This window comes from Cyprinodon variegatus, unplaced genomic scaffold (assembly GCF_000732505.1).
Source record: "Cyprinodon variegatus isolate N-32 unplaced genomic scaffold, C_variegatus-1.0 Scaffold1441, whole genome shotgun sequence".
Classification (NCBI taxonomy): Eukaryota; Metazoa; Chordata; class Actinopteri; order Cyprinodontiformes; family Cyprinodontidae; genus Cyprinodon; species Cyprinodon variegatus.
The window spans coordinates 18,412-37,242 of NW_015151894.1; the positions used below are offsets into that span (position 1 = coordinate 18,412).

Sequence of the window (18,831 nt, forward strand, 5' to 3'; positions counted from 1 at the left end):
AAAGGAAGGAATTATCTTTGACAAAACACCAAGCTCCACAAGGATTGGCACCCCTGGTAAAATTATGTAAGATTAAAACTGAATTCATATTTTACAAGAGGAGCACATACATTCATACGGAAATATTTAAAAATGTCGATAAAATGTTTTAGTTTTTAATTAACTTGCAATCAATGAGGTTTAATTCTGACTTGACAAAACACCACTCCTTTTAAAATAGGAAAGACGAGAGAACTTGCTCTGATGTGTGATAAACTATAAAACTTAGAAAACTGATAGTTCATATTTACACCCAGATTCATGGTTTAAATAGTCACATTTATTTAACCTTGTTTGTCAAGGTTAAATAAGTAAAAAAAAAAAAAAAAAAAGAAAAATACCTACTGTTCAAAGACTACAGAATGGTGTTTGAAAACTCATCATTACAAGGGATGCCAATGTTTGAAAAGGATACCATAGTGCATTATAAGCTACTGTACATATTATCTAAACACTTACAGCACATTTGTGATGTGGATTTTTTTTTATCTCTTTTGTGTCTTTAAATCTAGACTACACTGAAACACACAAACATTTGTTCTAGTTAAACATAAAAGAAAAATACATCTTTAAACTTCAATTCAAATGTGAAATTTTGATTTGAGAGTCCTTTCACGGTATCAAAAGACCAGAGAAAAAAGAAAATAGTCTGAAGTCATCTGATCTTTACACTGACTCAGTCAGCTCTACTTCGTCAAAAACATACATCCAAAAGAAAGCATACACAATGAAAACAGCTGTTACTTTTAGGTTGGTTGGATATATGCTTTAAAAATAACAGGCATTTGATGCATAATCTAAAAACGTTCACACTGTAGATACATGGAGATACACAGAGCACAGATAAACTAAAACCCCAGTTTAAATGAGAATAACGGAGTTAGACCAAAGCTGAACTTAGTGACCAAACGTATGCTTGTTTTTACATTTATACAGAGGAATCCAGCACTCTTAAGGTTATATTAAACACATCAGTGTGATGTCTGTTATTTACCATCTAACCGGACATCAACCTCTGCGGGTACATCAGATTTACCCTCCAGGATTTGCTGGATTTGATTGAGCACCTTTTCATGGAACACTATGTCCAGGTGGGGCAGACCCTTGTACTCCGTCACATGGACGGGCTTCTCCTGCTGCCCCACCCAGCGCTTGCACAGGCTCATGCTAAAGCTGTCCACTGTGTCATCCCCATCTGCATAAACAAAGTCCACTGGGTCCCCATCAGGAAATTCGTTGTCATAAACATGGGTTACGGGCGTCGGAAGCCCCACGCCGTACATGCACCACACCTCAACGCCAGGTGGGAGGAGAGCGCTGGTGAGGTTCTTGGTGTCCTCCCATATGTGCCTGAAATCAGACAGAGACAATTTTACTTCTTTTTGAACGTTTTTTTTTCTGCTCCTTGAAAGACTCACAAGATTGTGATTAATCTGCAGCTTTATCTCAGTACCAAATTTGATTTGATTAAAAAGCTTTCAAAAGTTACAATTTAAATCCCCCTAATAAGCCTGAAAAGTAACAGCTGTTATATATATTATCTAAAGCATTTTATAAGACAAAATGCAGCATCTTAGCTTTACAAGAAGCTGCTTAATGCATTTTGGTAGATTAAAGATTAAAGGTCTTTAGCCAGCAGGAGGCACCAGAAAACCAGAATTTAATGCAAAATGTAGAAAATGTCTGTTTCCTTAAAACAAAAACTTAATTCAGTTTAATATTAGATAATAAAAAAAAAAAACAAATAAACAAAAAAAAACCTTAAAGGTATAGTGGTGGATTTTCACAGATTTTTGTAAAAAAAAAAAAAAAGCACAACCCTGTACCTGCTCCCGGGAGGGAACGCCTATAAAACACGTGCAAGAGCATTACAAGAACCAATTTCAAGCTTACTTCCTAAAACAAGATTTGTAATTTTTCCACTATATCAGACTCACCACCGGTAAGTGAAAATGGCGACGAGCACGTAGGACGGCTTTACGTAAAAATATCTCCAGAATGATTGACAATTAAGGAAAACACTTATTTTGATGATCCACCCGGAAAAGAACATCCTCCGCTATACCTTTAAAACCTTTATGTCATCCTGAGTTGAAACTTTAAATGAAAGTGCTTCAAGACTATTTATTTCTCTGAACCAATGTATTGATGCTTACTACTAAGAGGATTCACAGAAAAACATCAAGTGTCTGAATTTTAGCCAATGAGGTCAATTTACAATAAAGCACTTTCTATTTGACTCACATGTTAAATTTAAAAAGTTGTCTTTTTAAACCTTTAAAGACACATATCTACAGTTTCATAAAGCATTCCTTTACACATAAGGAATGCTTTATGAAACTGCAGCATTATTGCCCTGTAGCAAATTGTTCCTGGGTTCAAATCCCATAGTCTGTTCTGTTTACAGGCCTCTGCATGCAGAGACTCTCTCCAAGAAAATCCCTCCCTTCCAAAGCAGGTAACCAGGTACCAGTTTTTCCAAAGACTATTTTTGTAAAATTACTATGTGCAGAATAGCTCCACCAAACTCAGATTTGACAGAGAGGATATGTGAACATAAATTTTTAAGTGACTATATTCTTAAGGGGATTTTTATGACTGCAAGGTAAAGTTATACAATTCAAAATAATTCTCTGCCTCTGTTGGAGACAATATCCCTAAAGCAAGATGCCACTAGAACATTATACAGCGACAGGTTGCTGTGATAGTTTAACTTAAGCTGACCAGAACACCTTCTTCTACGCCATTTTCCTAAATGGTCAGTAGAAAACTATAACCTGGACTACTTTTATATTTTTTTCCCCCCATCAATATTTACCTTCTTTTCCTAAGCTCTGTGATGCCCCTCTAGAGTTATCATGGTGTGCTTTCCTAAATGATGCTCTCATTTACATTAAAACTGACAATTTAGGACCTCAAGAACTGCAAACCTACGGTACTAAGGTTAAAAATGATTTAGTCATCTTAACAAAGAAACCAGGATACTCATGTTGGCAACTATGTCTAAAACAGGCATATCAAGAAACATCAATCCTTAGAGGAGCTTAAAATCCAAAAATGTGATAGAATATTTAGCACTTGAACTGCCTTTACAATTTTATTGATGCAGGAGAAGTTATAGCAGAGAAAGAGCAAAATATAAGCAATTTGTCTCTGACTATTAAGGTGTGTTTTAAAGGCAACATGTTGATTAAGGCTCTAACAGAAGCTGTAGCTTACCAGCCGTCCTCAAAGTTGATGTCTGTGAACAGACGCTTGTAGTCCCGATGCGTGTAGTTAAAGGCTGGAGTAGAGATGAAAACATGGTCCTCTGGCCAAACCTCGTCTGACGGCAGCAGCCAGGGATTGGTGGTCATAGTCCTCTGCTCCTCACGGATCTTGATGTTGGAAATCATGGGTATGCCGTCATTTTCTCCTGCAGTCAGTTTTAGAGGAAAGTCAAGAGGGTAGAAGTCACTCACTCACTGATTCATACCTGACTCAAAATGAACTTAGAAATATAAGGTTCTGGACCTTCACTTCAGGTTAGATTTATCTCCAATTCTGCTTCAGCACACTTTACCTGATGTCAGGACTCTGAGTACTTTAACAGCGCCCCCCCATGGAGCTCCTAGGGAAATAAAACCCCTGATGTACTTGTCCTTCCAGGCCTGTGGCTGGTGGTTAAGGAAGTAGAGGACATAGTGGGAGCCCATGCTGTGTCCCAGTAGGTAGATTGGCTTCTGATACTGGTTGTACATGTCCTCCACCAGGTTCTGCAGCTTTATAAAGTATGCCGCGTTCTCATCTGTGAGGAGAAGTAGGACATGATGGGTTGTTTATGGATCAAACCACCTGCTGAGCAGGGTCACTCAAGACTGTCCACCTGAAACTTTCTCTGTTGATGGAGAGGCACTGGAGTACGTGATTGTTTAGATAACCAGCTGATTAACTCTAGTTAGTGATGGACGGCATCTTCAGCACTACATGAATTTGTTTGAAACAACTCTGTGGAAGGGCGGACTGGGTGGGACAATTAATTGCAATATCACAATTCTTGAAAGTTACAAAATTACATGCAACATTAATCTTTGATCTTGTTACACTTAGTGAAAGTGCGACATATGTCACATGTCTGACTCCAGGTGGAGGTAATGCCCTTAAAGTGGGTTTGCTGCAACACAGAAGGGAGGAGAGAGTTGCACCTAGTGTGTAGAACACTGATCCCTATTTATTCACTGGATTGCTGATAGGTTGTTGGTAGTACATGGTGCTGTGAAGACACCAGCCGCCATATTGGTGCTCCCTAGTTAGTTAAACTATGATTTTCTCATTTTCAGGGGTGCTGAAGACTTCTAAAATAAAAGATAAATTCATCACTTTGACACACACTTGCTGCTTCCTAGCATCAGTAGATTACTGTAATTTATGATAAAAAAATTATGAAGTCTAAAAATCATTTAATATAACAGAAATCCATCAAAACAAAATGAGTGTGTTAATGGAGTATAATATTACTGTACTATTAAGAATATTACACATGCACACAGTATCTGATGGTGTGCCAAAAGTGCTAAATTGATAGTGTACATGTAATACACATGTATTGATTATATTGTATATATATTGATTATATAGTAATTACATTGCAGGCCTTTTTTATGGTGTGACTCTGTGAGAGATGGGAGCACAAACTGGCGGTAGGTCACTTGAGTTTTTACGTCCGATCAGCAATCCAGTGAATAAATAGAGATCAGTGGTGTAGACCTGTGCAATGCCAGCTAGAGGTAAGCACTTTTCCTTGCAACAACATCTAAGTTTTTTTTTTTTATTACATTAAGTACCACTAAAACAGTTTGATACATAGACCTGCTTGCTCGATGTAGTGTTTGAGTTTAACCAGGCCTGATCTTAATCTTAGCAAGTTATTCTCTCAAATAGGTATATTTTGATCAATAAAGACAGCTTGATTTCGGCAATTGCGGTCCAAAATTGACCATATCCTCTGGGTCTTACTACTCACTTTTCACTGCAGTTAAAGTTGCATGCTTTGTTTTTTGGGATATCTTTTAGATTTTGTCTCATCCCTCAAAATTAAATGAATGTTAATGTTTTCCACTGGATATTTGCCAAAGATTTAAATGTTTCCTTAAGATATACAATAAAAATACAAAAATAATAAATAAAAACAAATATGTGTTATGTGTACAGTAAAACCTCTCGAGGTGAAAGTTCCTGTGCAATTCTGCTCCTTACTTGGTGTTAATCTCCAATCGTAGGGCGCCCCGCGCACCGTCTCATTTCGGACGTAGCCAACGTTGACCAAATGTTGCACCATAGTATGAAAATAACCTGGAAAGAACAGAATTAGATTTGGTGTATTCTCAAAGGTTCTACAAAATGAGGCAACATTAATCTAAAGAAACGATTTCCCATTTAGTTAACATCACATTAGAAATGCTTTCATGTAATTCTGTTTAAGTGATCTCACCGGCCAGTCTGTTGTAATCAAGAAACTCTATGGAGTAGGTCTCTCCAAATCCTGGTACTCGGACCTGCACCCCTGGGGAGTTGGAGGAGCGTCGAGTTGTCCTGTTGTAAACAACTCTAAAAGCAAAAAAGATTAATGTAAGTAAAAAGATAAATTCATGGAGTATCTTTAAAAGAACATGATTTTTTGCAGATTTATACTGAGAACAGTAATAAGAAGGGTCTGCTTAAAATAACATAAAAAAAAGAAACAAAGAAAGATTAGAAGGATCTAAAACAGGTGGAAGTTACCTGATGTTATCGATCCAGCAGTCCACACCTACTGGCATGAACATGTTAAGGTCGATCCACAGAGGGAACCAGTTTTCAGTTTTCTTGTAGCAGAACCAGTGAACCAGTGTTGGCTTGTCTATTTTGGCTTCAAGACGGTTCCCCAGGTTCCCCGGTACTAAACACAAAACATCAAGCATATTCACAGTGTTGTATGAAATTAAAACCAAAAAAAACAAAAAAAACATCAAATGTAGAAAATAGGATCAGAATGTTTTAGTGGGGCATTATCAAAGCTACAAAATATAATGAAGTACAATCATGTACAAAATATCATAATAGCAAAATACTTTGGTGCACAATTGGTCATCAACAGCATCAGTTAACCGATACACACAATACAGGGCTGTGAAATTGGATTCTTGTTTATACAGAGGTGTGAAAAACTGCTTGCCTTCTTGATAACTTTCTTTTGGCACGTTTGTTATATTGCAATGTTTTAGGGCATAAAATAAATTTAAACACAAAGCTTTTAAATTTAGGTTTGTATTTTCAAAGGAGAAAAACCTTAAAAGCTACATGGCTCTTTCTGAAAAAGTCATACCCCTCTAAACCTAAAAACTGGTTGGATCGACCTTAGCAGCAACATGTATTTCAGAGCAATGTCGCGGACTGTGGGCCACTGATCTTTGTAGAATTGTGTAATTCAGCCACACCATAGAGTTTTCCATCATAAACTGTCTTTTTAAGGTCATGGCACAGCATCTTTGGTCAGGACTTTGACTAGGCCACTCCAAAGTCTCCAATGGTGGATTTGCTGGTGTGTTTAGAATCATTGTTCTGATGCAGAACCCAAGTTTTTTTCAGCTTGAGTTTGCTAACATTTCGCAAGTTATTCTCCTTCTGTATATTTTAAGAGGCAAAATGTATAGTTTAATTTATGAAAGCCGGTCCTCAAGTTTCTGGACCTTCACACTACCCTCATTATATTCAATGCTGGTGTGATGTTCTTTGTCTGAAATGCGGTGTTATTTTTACACCAGATCTAGTGTAATGCACACCTTCCAAAAAGTCTTAAGGAACATCAAGAACAGTTCTTTGCATTTTTTCGTTGTTCTGTTAAACTTTGAAGCCACACCAATGCTTTGATTCTGCCAAACCTGTACAATCAAGAAATTTGTTAAACAGAACAAGAAGTATGCTACAAGAAATCCAAAAAAACAAAAAAACAAAAAAAAAAACAGGCATAGGACCTGAGCTTTAAAGAGTCCAAGTGAGGAGAACCAAATTGTATGGGCAAAGCAACATTTGCAGTGCATTGGATACGATTTTAAAATGTTCTGTTCTGCCCTATTCAAATTGCATGCACTACTGGCAGTTGGACAGTAACCATAAAAAATAATTTAATAATTTTAATTTCTGTCATGGGGCTGGAGTAAATAATAATTAAAATTGTTTATAGTGCACTTTACAAAGGGTGCATTCAAAATAGGTGAAAATAAAAGTTACATTTTAAAGATTAAATATTCCATCCAGAGCCTGTCAAGGTACATTGAGGAAGAAAGGATGCACACATCAAACGGGCACACCTATGAGGTGATGTTTGTTCTCTGGTGGCTGCAAATGTTCTGTCTTGTTCTTTTAAAGATGCTAAAGAAAATGTAACTTCAGTCGGGCCCCTCTAAGGGCTTGATCTTCAGGTCAGTGTCTTAAAACAGGTGCAAACTAGTTTGTATGCTCCAAACAGTTCTTTATAGAAAGTGCAAAGTGATTTGCATTTGCAGTTTATCAGACAGCATACGCACCTTTTGTTTTGCATGTAAAAAAAATAGAATACTGAAAGAGCTTGCAGAGAAGTGATGGGATGAAAGAGCCCATCTCTTACTCATCAAAACAGAGATTTGTTTTTTCTTTCCTTTGATTTAATAAAACATAACCCTGCACAAATCATGTTTTTCATTTTGTTAAAATAAATATTTAATATAACAAAATACTTTCTCAAATAATTATCATTATAACCTCCTTTTCAACTCCAATAACAATCTGCTTTAAACCTTTCCAGCTGATGTCTGTTGTCTCAATCTCAATTAATTTTTGTACAATTCTTCTGCAGAGAAGGTCTGTTGTAGACTCATGACTTTTTTTCCCTCTCAAAGCCAAGCAGTAGCTCCAGCCTGGTAAGCCAGTTTAATATAAGACGGCACCTGACAATTATTTTGCAAATCATTTAATCCGTCAATATTTTATTTTGATGCAAAATAATCAGATAACATAAAGGTATTTTTTTGTCCTTGAATGCTAAATATATATATATATATATATATATATATATATATATAGTTTTTCAACTTTTGTAGAAATACTGCTCGAAGCGGGTTGCTCTGTCAGATTAAAGGGCAGATTATAATTCTGCAACCGCACACATCAAATGTGCTTGGGTCTGGTCGCAAACCAGTTTTGCTGGTATGCTTCTTCACCTTCGGTCTGGAATTTCTAGGGACGCACAGCAGTTTCCCACCAAAGCGTAAGGGGGAGCCTATTCAAGAACTCGCAAGAACTTCAGCAGATGGCCATGAGAACTTCAGCAGTGCCGGCGGGAGTGTTTATCTTCCAAAACAACAATGGCATGTCTTCTAGATATCACAGCCACAGAGATTGATCTAGAATTGCTGGAAATCGAAGAGGATATATTTATTTACATAATTTGTCTGAGGCATCGTACAAATAGTTGTACTTCCGAACCTCCTCGATTGACATTTCGTCGTAGTTGTCCATTATTCCTTGGTTTTTAAAAGTGGCGTGCCCTGGCACCGAATCTAGAAGGACGACCACACAGACAGCTGGAAAGGCAAACAAAGGACCAATCACAGCTGCTTTTTGTTTGCAAATTTCCGCTTGAAGTCTGCGCGGGTTTGCGACCGTCCAACGCGTAGTCAGGATTTATTTGAGGTGTGCGACGTGGGAGCCTCTGCGTGGGGACAGAGACAGATTTGACAGTTGCAGAGGCTATGCGTCAGAAGCATAAATTGGCTTTAAGTCCCCACCATGCACTGTTCTCCCTGCTGCCCTTTGGTAAGACGCTTCACAGCATTCGATGCAGAACCAGCAGGTTCTGTAACAGCTTTTTCCCTGCTGCCATCAGACTGCTGAACTGTTGAAACTCTAATCAAGTCAAAAATTGAGACTCTACATCACACTTGTGAGCACCATATTTGCACTACATGGTGAATTTTCAAATCCCTCTAAATAGAACTCAACTCAGTGTTGTACTGCATTTTGCACCATATTTATTTATTTATTTTGCACTGCTTTGAACCTTTCAATATCAATGCCTTTTGCACCATGTCTTTAATCTGGTTTTTGATCATTGCTGCACTTTGTAAATGGAAATGTTCATTTCACCGCTAGGCTGCTCATTCAATTATGAAAAGCTGTATGCATCGAAATTTCGTTTTGTATACACTCTCTGTATACAAAATGACAATAAATTTTGTCTAAGTCTAAGTCATGCTTTAGTCTCTATTCTCAAGTAATTATTAATTGATTACTAAATTAGTTGACTATTTTAATAATCAATTAAATGCAATTAATCCAAATATTTCAGCCCTAGTTTACTGGATCCATTACCTGCAAGATTCTGCCTTTGCTATTTATACTCTCCCTTTTCCAGAAGCCAGTCAACCCTGAATTTCAGAAAACTCTTCTAATCCTTTCAAACTGCAATATGGACTTTGTCTTTCCTTAAATTCCACACCTTACATATTTGAATGGGTGAACAAGATAAGCTTAAGTGGGGATGTGATAATGGAAGACAGGCCTGCAATGATTTTAAGAAGGCAACAGCAATATTTTTTAAAATATCATCAGCCCAAGTTTTATTTTGTCCAAGATTGGGTGAAAATTGGTTTCAAGAGTTGACTTTATCTTAATTTTTTTGGTGCTTTTTAATATATATTTTATGTCCAGTTACAGTTCTTGACTGTAAAAGCAGATTGTTGATTTTATGCAAAAAACCAAGGATAAGATATGTAAGCCCTTAAAAGAAGTGAATAACAGTAATGAAAGTGTTAGAATAATTTTTTTATTAATGACGTGTTTAAGAAACAGTGAAAACAAAACAACAACAAAAATCCATTAAATGTCTGACACAATACCATAGAACTGCATCATAATTTAGTTGATCATCTACTGAATCCCAGTTTACAGATATTTGGGATTGTGTCACTGCTTTATCTTTAGCAGCTCGTTCACTGAATGTAAACATCACTTGGTCAGCCGCCGAGTGTACGTATGTAGCAATTCATTTCTAAAAAAATGCAAGTAAGAGTTTAACAGCTTAATAAACTAAGACCTTTTGACTGAAAACATTTGGGCACTAAACTAAAAAGTAGCCCATGTTAAAATGACAGATAGTGACTCCTTTAAAAGATCACAAAAAGTTCAATCTCACGGAAAGAAAAAATTAAGGATAAGTCATGGCAATCTCCCAGAACTGAACTTTTAGACTTGTTTTTAACAAACTGCCCTTTGAGCTCTTGAAGAGTAGCTGTTATTTACCATTTGCTCTTAGCTGCCGCTTTTACATTTGGTCATAGTCCGAATAAGGTAGACCATTTCCCACAGTCAGATTTTCTAGCATCATAGTGTTGAATCCTGCTGGACCAGATCAGAACTTGACAATGAAAACACCATATGAAGTTCTGAAGAACTGTCTAGGTTGAACAAAGTAAAAGAGATATTTTGGTTGAAGCTTTTGATTAAACTTAATTTGAATATTAAATCAGCATTAATTGTCACACTCTGTCTATTCTCTCATATAGTTTTCGTCTTGGACATTTGCTTGAGAAGTTGAATAGACTCTGTTTAGGTGATATCTTAAGGAGATTAAAGAGTCATTATAAACATTTAAAAGACAACCAAAGTTGCTTCAAATTTCAGATCTGGCATGATTACTTATTACATCTATCATGGCCTGGCAACATTTATAAATGACGAATGTTGGCACACTCTTTTGGATGGCGATCCGACTGCAGCACTTAAAAATTTTTTAAGCGGAAGTTTTAAGTTAATTAAATGGAACAACTTGTCATCCAGTAAACCACAATTAAACAATTAATTTGACAATCATTTTTTTGTTTGCATTCCTTATCAACATGCTTTGAGCAGCACCAATGGTCTTAATCTCCAAGTCCATGAAGGCTGGTTTCCTGCAACTTTAAAATGGAACTCTGTAAAGGTTTGGCCACCCACTAGTGAAGCAGGTTAGCATTCTTTTAAGTTTTATTGATTTATTACAAGGACAGTGAATATTAATAAACATGCCTGTAAATATGTGGATAAGACAGGAGGCTGTATTTCACGACTAGGGACAAAGCTAACATTATTTGTATGTTTTCTATAAATATATGTTATCTTGAATAATGATTTTGCTATTTCAGACAGAGTTCTTTCATGTTATAATATTACACAGTTGGGTTGATAGTGGCACAGCACACAACAGTGACGGCTGAAGGCTTCTCAGAGAGACCATTCGTGTAGGAAAATCATGAGAAAACTTTTGGTTTGGCTCTAAATCGCGGTCTGACTTCCCACAGTGCGGGCAGGTTCAAGGACGGCAGTTGTTAGCGTCTTGCAACCAAAGATAACGTGCAATGACTATCGGATAGTATCTGATACTTAGAATGAAGATGTGACAGCTGCTACGACCTATGTCTACTGATCAGCTAACAGAAACAAAGCTGATGCTCAGATCTGCTATTTAAAGATCTGATAGATAAGATGAATGGGATGTGATCTAACTATAGGGTTTTGTTAGATCCCCAGAAATGAAGCATGTACAAAAACCCACAGTCAGAATATTATACGTCAACTGAGAAATTATAGCAGTAACATCCAAACTGCTAATAAATGACTAACCTAATAAAGGTTACATGTACCCCTTTCTGTTTAAACCAGGGAACAATCAGCTTTTAGTGGCAGTGGGAACATCTCACTGACCAGTCTCTACCCGGTGAAACAACTCAGCAATCAACCAGCGTTAAAATCGCCTCGGCTGTTGGAACAAGCCGATTTAGGAGATATCATTGAGCGCAATGTACGGATGTCAACACACCTCGCCGGTCGTATCTGATCTAACAAGCCGAAACGACTTTGTTTACATCGACAAACATGGTGCAGCATTGCTAAGAGAGATTCTGACAGATAAAAGATTGAAACAATACAACCCACTGGCCGCTTAAGGCTGATTTATACTCAGAAACGAAATGTACCCCCGCCCCTTCTGCAGACACTCTGATGCACCTCTCCAAAACTGTAGGTGACCGCAGACAATGCCGCAGACGGGAGGTCTCCGATTTGTCAAATCTACATCCGCTCTACACTATGCGTATTTCCTGTCAGGTGCTTTAACAGCTTGTTTTGTTTGTATGACCGGCATTGTGGAAAACAACTCATGAAGTTGGACCAGCTAGAAGAGCGAGGTGGGTAAGAGTGCTGGGACCCTTTTTCCACCTGGATCCTCTCTGTTGTCGCACAAACTTTCCCCCACTTCCTCACTGCCTTGGCCGTATCTAGACCCACAGCTAGTTCATGATTGTCCCTCTTGCGTCGTGCCATGGAAAAACATAGTGTGGACCACGCTTCAATATTGGGCATAAATCCAAAATATCTGCGACAAGATCACTGCGACACACTGCTGCGGGAGTATAAACAGCCCTTTACTCGGCCAGGATGTGGAACGGGATCCTCAGCTAACCTTAGCCGTCAGCCTGCAAGGCAGTTACCCATCCATCCATTTTCCGTCAAGTTTATCCCTGCTGGAGTCGCTATGGGTGCTGGTGCCCATCTCCAGCTGTCAATGGGCGAGAGGTGGGGTGTACCCTGTACAGATTGCCAGTTCATTGCAGGGCAAAACAGAGACACACAGAACAGATAACTATTCACATACACTCACACCTAAGGAGAATTTAGAGAAGCCATAGTCAAGTTCTGTTGACTGTGGGAGGAGGCCGAAGGACACGCAGAAATCCCATGCATGCATAGGGAGAACATGCAAGCTCCATGTGGAAAGACCCCAGGCTGGAAATGGAACAAGCAACCTTTGTGTTGCAAGGCAACTGCGCATCTTTGCAGCCCACAGGCAGTCATGACCCATTAATTATTCTAATCTTTTTTTTGCCAGAAATACATCTTAAAACGACCTCAATATTAGCCTACTTTTAAATCTGTCTTCAGCGCCAAAGCTCTGAGTCTTCAGGCCAGGGTCACTGCTTTCTGAGCCGGGAAGTGGAATGAGTTCTCCAGCTAACTGCAGCCATAAAATCAGCCAGTCAGTCGGTCATTACCCTTTAATTATTTTGATATATAATTTTAACATGTTTTCAGATGAGAAGAGTCACCTCAAAACATTATCTGTGTAGTCAACTCATCAAGATTGAAGGTTGAAGTTTTAAATATACTTGTTGAGTGGTGGAGTCTGCTACCACTGACTGACTGCAAAACTAGTAAAGCTAACCAGATTGTAGTAGCAGTGGGGATCTCAAGAGAGCTGTCAAACCCTGCCAGCTGCTTGCACAGTGGTAACACTGCCTGATAGCGGTCTGTAGTAACTGAAAGTGAATGCAAACCTGCAAACCCTCAAACTCCAAGGGCTGCAAAATAAAATGAAATATGACTCAACAGAAAGTTTGGACAGTGTGGGTTAATGTCAGTATTAAATATAAACTGTTTCACCACAGTTCAAAGAAAAAAAATGCAGCTATAAGGCAACTCTGACCAGATGGCAGGTTGATAGAAAAATTATATAAACATTTTAAGCATAGGGATTTACTTATAGCTGGTTAGCACTGGAGGTAAAAGGAGAACCAGTTATATATACTAATTACCACCACTCGCTGGACTAAAGGTGTAGCACAGTTTCTCTCAGCCTGTTGGCTAATGGTAAAGCCACGCTGATGAATGCTCCGGATTCCTATTAGTTAGGTATAAGTAACCCTAGGGCTATAAATCCCTGGGCTTTCAGTGGAAAAGGGGCTCTTATACTAAATACAGCCTGTCTGTGCATGTAATCCAGCAGGCTGATGTATTTGTAACATCACCCATAAAAGGAGAGATGTTGCACCATAACTTCATTTCTCCCAAGCTGATCTCTTTTCCCCAGCTAAGATGGTGTCTTCTTTTCTTATTTCTGATTAGTTTCAGTGTTTATGGCAGTACAGATGGTTGGCCCACATTGATAAAATCACCAAGTGTTGGAAGTTGTAAGCAATTTGTACAAAGTGAAAACTATAACCTTGACATTATGCCAAATTTAATTTAATACAAGTCTCATAGTCATAGACCTGGAAAATAAATAAATAAATAAAAATGACAAAACATAGAAAAACGTTGAGAATTTCTTAAGTCCCACCAAAAGCATTTTGAGCATCAAAGCATCTGATTTACATGCAAAATCTATGGGACGACTTCGAGAGGTCCATTTGTGTGTCCAAGCCTCTGGAGCAGTGCATAAATTGTTCTGGCGTCCGAATGTTCTGGCGTTCATAGATCGGAGCGCTAAAATTCATAAAGCTCCTGCAGGACGCGGGGGCATAAACCAGTCAGAAAAGCTGATCTAGAAGTTCTTTTGGGGAGACCGACACTACATGCAAACTGTGATTGCTTCTGAGTATGAAAAATGAATAAATATAAAGGGGTTAAACACCAAAGGTCTACAAAAAAGAGCCGAAGTATTGTTATGTACAAGAAAAAAAGCACGAGCTGTGATCATTATTACTGCACTAAAAAACTTGTTTATGAACTATGGCAAAACAAATTGTAAATGACCAAATTAACTAAAAATGTTACAGTCTGCCAACGAAAAATATTCTATTGTATATTATGGTACTTGCAGTTTTTACCACAAACTTTAAAAACTCTTTTTATTCACTTCCAGCCGCTACAAATGGCAGCGGGAAATCCCAGACAGGCTTGCTTGCTTCATAGAGCCATCACTGGGGATTCTATGCGCTGGCGCCCACCGTTTTGCTGGGGGTTAGGCGCCCCGAACAAGAACGGCATATTTTAGTAGGATCATAATACTGATAAACTGGCTGCACGGATGGTGTTTTGGGGTGTACATTCTCACATAAAAACGTTTTTTTAAAACTTGGTCGACTTGCTAACAATCAGCTTTTGGCTCTTTTCCCATTTGGCCATAAAGCTGTATCTAAACCCCTGCTGGCAAGCTGCGTGGCCTCTGTCCCCCACCACTGCATCACTGCATTGCAATGACGGCATCACGCTGGATGAGTGAGTGTTGATATCGACAGTGCAACAGAAATCAGGGAGGTTATAATAAGAGTGCAACATGGACGGGAGCCAGAGGATACTCGAATGGTGCCTGAAACCTGGCAACTCTTCTCCGCAGATCACAAGGGGCCATGTTTCTCGAACACAAGCAGAGTTTTTTTGGGCTGGTTATTTAACACACTACCGGCGCAAAGTTGTTACATATGTACGTTGCAGTCAAGTTATGACATAATTTTGTGTGTCAACCAGGATCGGGTGTTCCCACCGCATGCCGATCAGAGCCGGGACGATTTTGACGCATGTCACTTGCCCAGTTGTTTGACCCAGGTGAACAGGCGTCAGTGTGCTTTTTCCATTGCCACTAAAAGCTGATTGTTTCCGGGTTTAAATTAGTTTTGCGGCCAGTGTAAAATGGATAACAGTATCTTGACCACAGTTTGACCCAGCATCCAAGTTTTGGCATTTAAGCATTCTTAAGGCTCAGATCGCGCCATCTTCACAGAGTTTGTCTGCTTTTGCTCACCTTGAAATCCACCTGGCCAGCAAAAGCAATTCTCAAGGCAGGTGAATTTGCCCAGGGGGCAAAAGGCTTCTATGCCATCAAGCCTGATGGGTTTTGATTTTCACAATGGCAGCCTTTAATTTCTCAGAGCAAATAGCAGTGCATTTGGTACTTTTGAAAGCCGAACAAAACCGTCAGCGTCAACATCCCTGGGTTCACTTTAAACAAAACTTTAAATAAGACTTCTTATGGGTTATGGGACAAAAACAACAATGTATTCAACTTTAAATGTGATTCTCTGTACATCCTTAACCTGGTCTGTTGGTTGATTCTTAGAATCACCTTTTGTATGGAAGAACATGTTTGGACAATTTTGTGATCGTATCTTATCCTGTCACTTTAAAATGAAGAACGTTTTTGTCACAGGAAGTCCCAATAAAACACACATAGTTCAGGGGTATATTACTTTAAAAAAAAAAAAAAAAAGATTAAATGAGAAGAGAACATTAGAATACTATCGGATCAGATCAATGGCGGAACAACACAACAATAAGAAACATTATCTAGGTGGACCCTGTATGAAGTTCCAAGTCGTACTGTAAAAAATAAAATACTCAAATTTAGATTTTAAGATCTTTATTGCGGTTTGAAACATATTTTATCAGAGTATTTTTTACCAACCGTCTAAAAAACAGAAGTGTCATTTAATGAAGTACAAATACTTTGTTACTCCACTTAAGCACACTTTTTAGGTATCTATACTTCACTCCATTACTAATTTTTCTTCCTACTTCTGAATTCTACTCATTACATTTTCACACAAGTATCTGTACTTTCTATTCCTTTTATTTTTAAAACAAACGTTACTCTTTACTCTTTGCTTCGGTTTAATGTTTATAAATATTTATTTTACGTCATGTGCGCCATCCAATGCAGATCATTGGCTCCATCCACATCTGAGAAAAACTAGTGTAATTTAATGAGTCATATAAAGCAAACACTCATTGGTTAGCTAAAGGAAATCATCAGAAGCAAGCAGGTGTTCTTCAAATGTGAATTGTTTATACCATGCTACAATGTCGGATTCAGAAAAAGATGTTGAAATGTCTAAAAGGTCGGACACAGACGAGAGCTTATCGGGAGATGGAGACCAACAAGACCTCCCTCCTCCTTGGCCCTTTATCAAAGAATTTTTAGAAATAGTCGAAAAATTTAGTTTTCTATTCAAATAGTGGCATCTGGCTGTTTTTTTTTAAAGGTTACTTTATACTTTAAGTAGTTTTTGGAGTACATACTTTTTCATTTTTATTTGAGTAAAGAGGTCAAGTTAATACCTCAACTTTTACCAGAGTGTTTTTAAACTGCAGTATCTATACTTCTACTTAAGTAACAGATGTTTGTATACCACTGCTAAAGAACTATACACAGTTATTAAGTACCACTGTCTGCTTTGCTATTGCTGTTGTGTTTAAACGGCTCACCATCATGTTGAAATCAGACATGTGTTGGGGTATAAATAAGGTCCGGTCAGTCGACTTAATATTAGGTGGGTTTAAGAGGAATTGTTCACATCATTACATCTGCAAAGAGACGTCCTAGTCCACAACTGCGTAGGGGGCCAACCAGGTGTCAGTGACGGGGCCCCAAAAAGGTTGGGGGCCCCTAAGCAACTGCAGTTTTTGCCATTGGATCAGATGCCTTGATAGGATAAATCTGTTTTTTTTTTTGTTTTTTTTTTGTTCCTGTAAGCACACTGGCCTGCTGCATTAGATGTTCCCCAGCTTTCACACACCTGTTTTAATTGATTGCAGATTAACAGATTTAACTGAACTGTAAGCAGACGCATCTAAAAATGCAGTGTTGGAAAAAATAAATCACTGGATTACATAATCCCATAAATAATTTTTTTGTAGTATGCAGTATAGTTGGGTGAAACAGTTTCTTAACCTTCCACTCAGACATTTGTGAGATATATAAATTCAATAATACCAGAGCGACCTTTCCTCTTACCGATAATGAGCGGGGAAGTGTCGTTGCTCGGTTCTTTAGGTTTGGTGCTGGGAGGGAAAACGACGTTGACGATCCAGAAGCCGGTGGAGTGATGAATCCCCAGCAGAAACACTGCGAGCAGCGCCCAGTGACCCGCAAACCCCATGTTCTCTGTAGGGCTAAAGCCGCGCGGCGCTTTGAGAGCAGCTGCGGAGCACGAGGAGGAGGAGGTGGAGGAGGTGGGCGCAAACAAATGCGCAGAGAGGTCACTCACACCAAGACAAAGCACAACTGATCTTGACCATATGTGATGTTAAACTTTACCCACGCCTTATTCACACGGAAGAGTTCACCAACTGAAACAGAGGGATAAATGCAGGCAAATAAAAACTGTCCTGGTTACATGGCTGCTGTGCTATTGATTTCATTGAATCACGCGTGTTTTATTTGCACAGTGAGTGACTAATGTTTAACAAGAAGTACAAACAAACATGCATAAATAAATGTCTTTTTTGGGGAGTGCTCTACAGGATTTTTAAGCTCCCTTCGTGAAGGGAAACTTGTTGCAGGCCTCCAGCTGTTCTGCTGATGCCTTCAGAGTAAAATCCAGGCTCAAGATCATAGTGCTGGTTCCAGACCTAATTTACCTGGGGGGGTCACACAGCGGATTAAGAGATTAGAGATTATTAAAATGTAGGGTTGCTTGATTAATTGGTACTTATTTCCTTAGTTTTGGTAGACTGATGCAGGGGCGGAGCTAGATGGGGGGCCAGGGGTGGCCATGGCCCCTTTTAGCCAAACAATAATCAACTAGATGAGATCAGTGGGCGGGGAGGGTTAAACTTTTAACAATGAGCTCCCAATAATCGATAAAAAGTTCAGTTTTAGAGTAAAAAGCGAACAGTAAAACTTCTGGAATTTGCTTTTAGAATTTCAAGAATTAGTTAAGGAAAAGCAAAGTATAAGGAGCATCCAGACTTTGATGTTCTTCGGAATAGTCTATTAACCTGTTTTGTCTTTACCAGGGGTGGAGCTAGATGGGGGGCCAGGGATGGCCATAGCCAATCATTGGCCACCCCTACCATTTTCCCCCTCTAATACAGACAGTGGCAGTAGTAATACTCTGAAGGGGAATGTTCAAACTTATTAAACATTTACATTTTTCATATATTAACAGCAACTTGACAACAGAAACACTGCGGTTAATTATGCACATCAATATACAAACATTAAAGATGATAGATACAGAATTTATGCTCTTTTCAGAACTAAAC

The 18,831-nt window shown here is 38.6% G+C and overlaps 1 protein-coding gene across 1 annotated transcript; it reads right to left on the reverse strand.

Annotated features, from left to right (window-relative positions):
* Window positions 1–391: 391 nt before the first annotated feature.
* On the reverse strand, window positions 392–17,866 carry lcat (lecithin-cholesterol acyltransferase). The gene is made up of 7 exons (XM_015403123.1): window positions 17,579–17,866; window positions 5,800–5,956; window positions 5,510–5,625; window positions 5,275–5,370; window positions 3,602–3,826; window positions 3,259–3,454; window positions 392–1,389 (listed from the first exon to the last, which is right to left on the reverse strand). Exons 1-7 carry the CDS (start codon window positions 17,721–17,723, stop codon window positions 1,026–1,028), a joined length of 1,299 nt encoding a protein of 432 aa, XP_015258609.1. The 5' UTR covers window positions 17,724–17,866; the 3' UTR covers window positions 392–1,025.
* Window positions 17,867–18,831: the final 965 nt, after the last annotated feature.

Coding starts and splice junctions, on each gene's coding strand:
- lcat (XM_015403123.1), bottom strand. CDS start 17,723: ATGGGGTTTGCGGGTCACTGGGCGCTGCTCGCAGTGTTTCTGCTGGGG. Junction 5,371..5,509: donor TGATTACAACAGACTGGCCG/GTGAGATCACTT, acceptor TGTTCTTTCCAG/GTTATTTTCATACTATGGTG. Junction 3,827..5,274: donor CGATTGGAGATTAACACCAA/GTAAGGAGCAGA, acceptor TTCTCCTCACAG/ATGAGAACGCGGCATACTTT.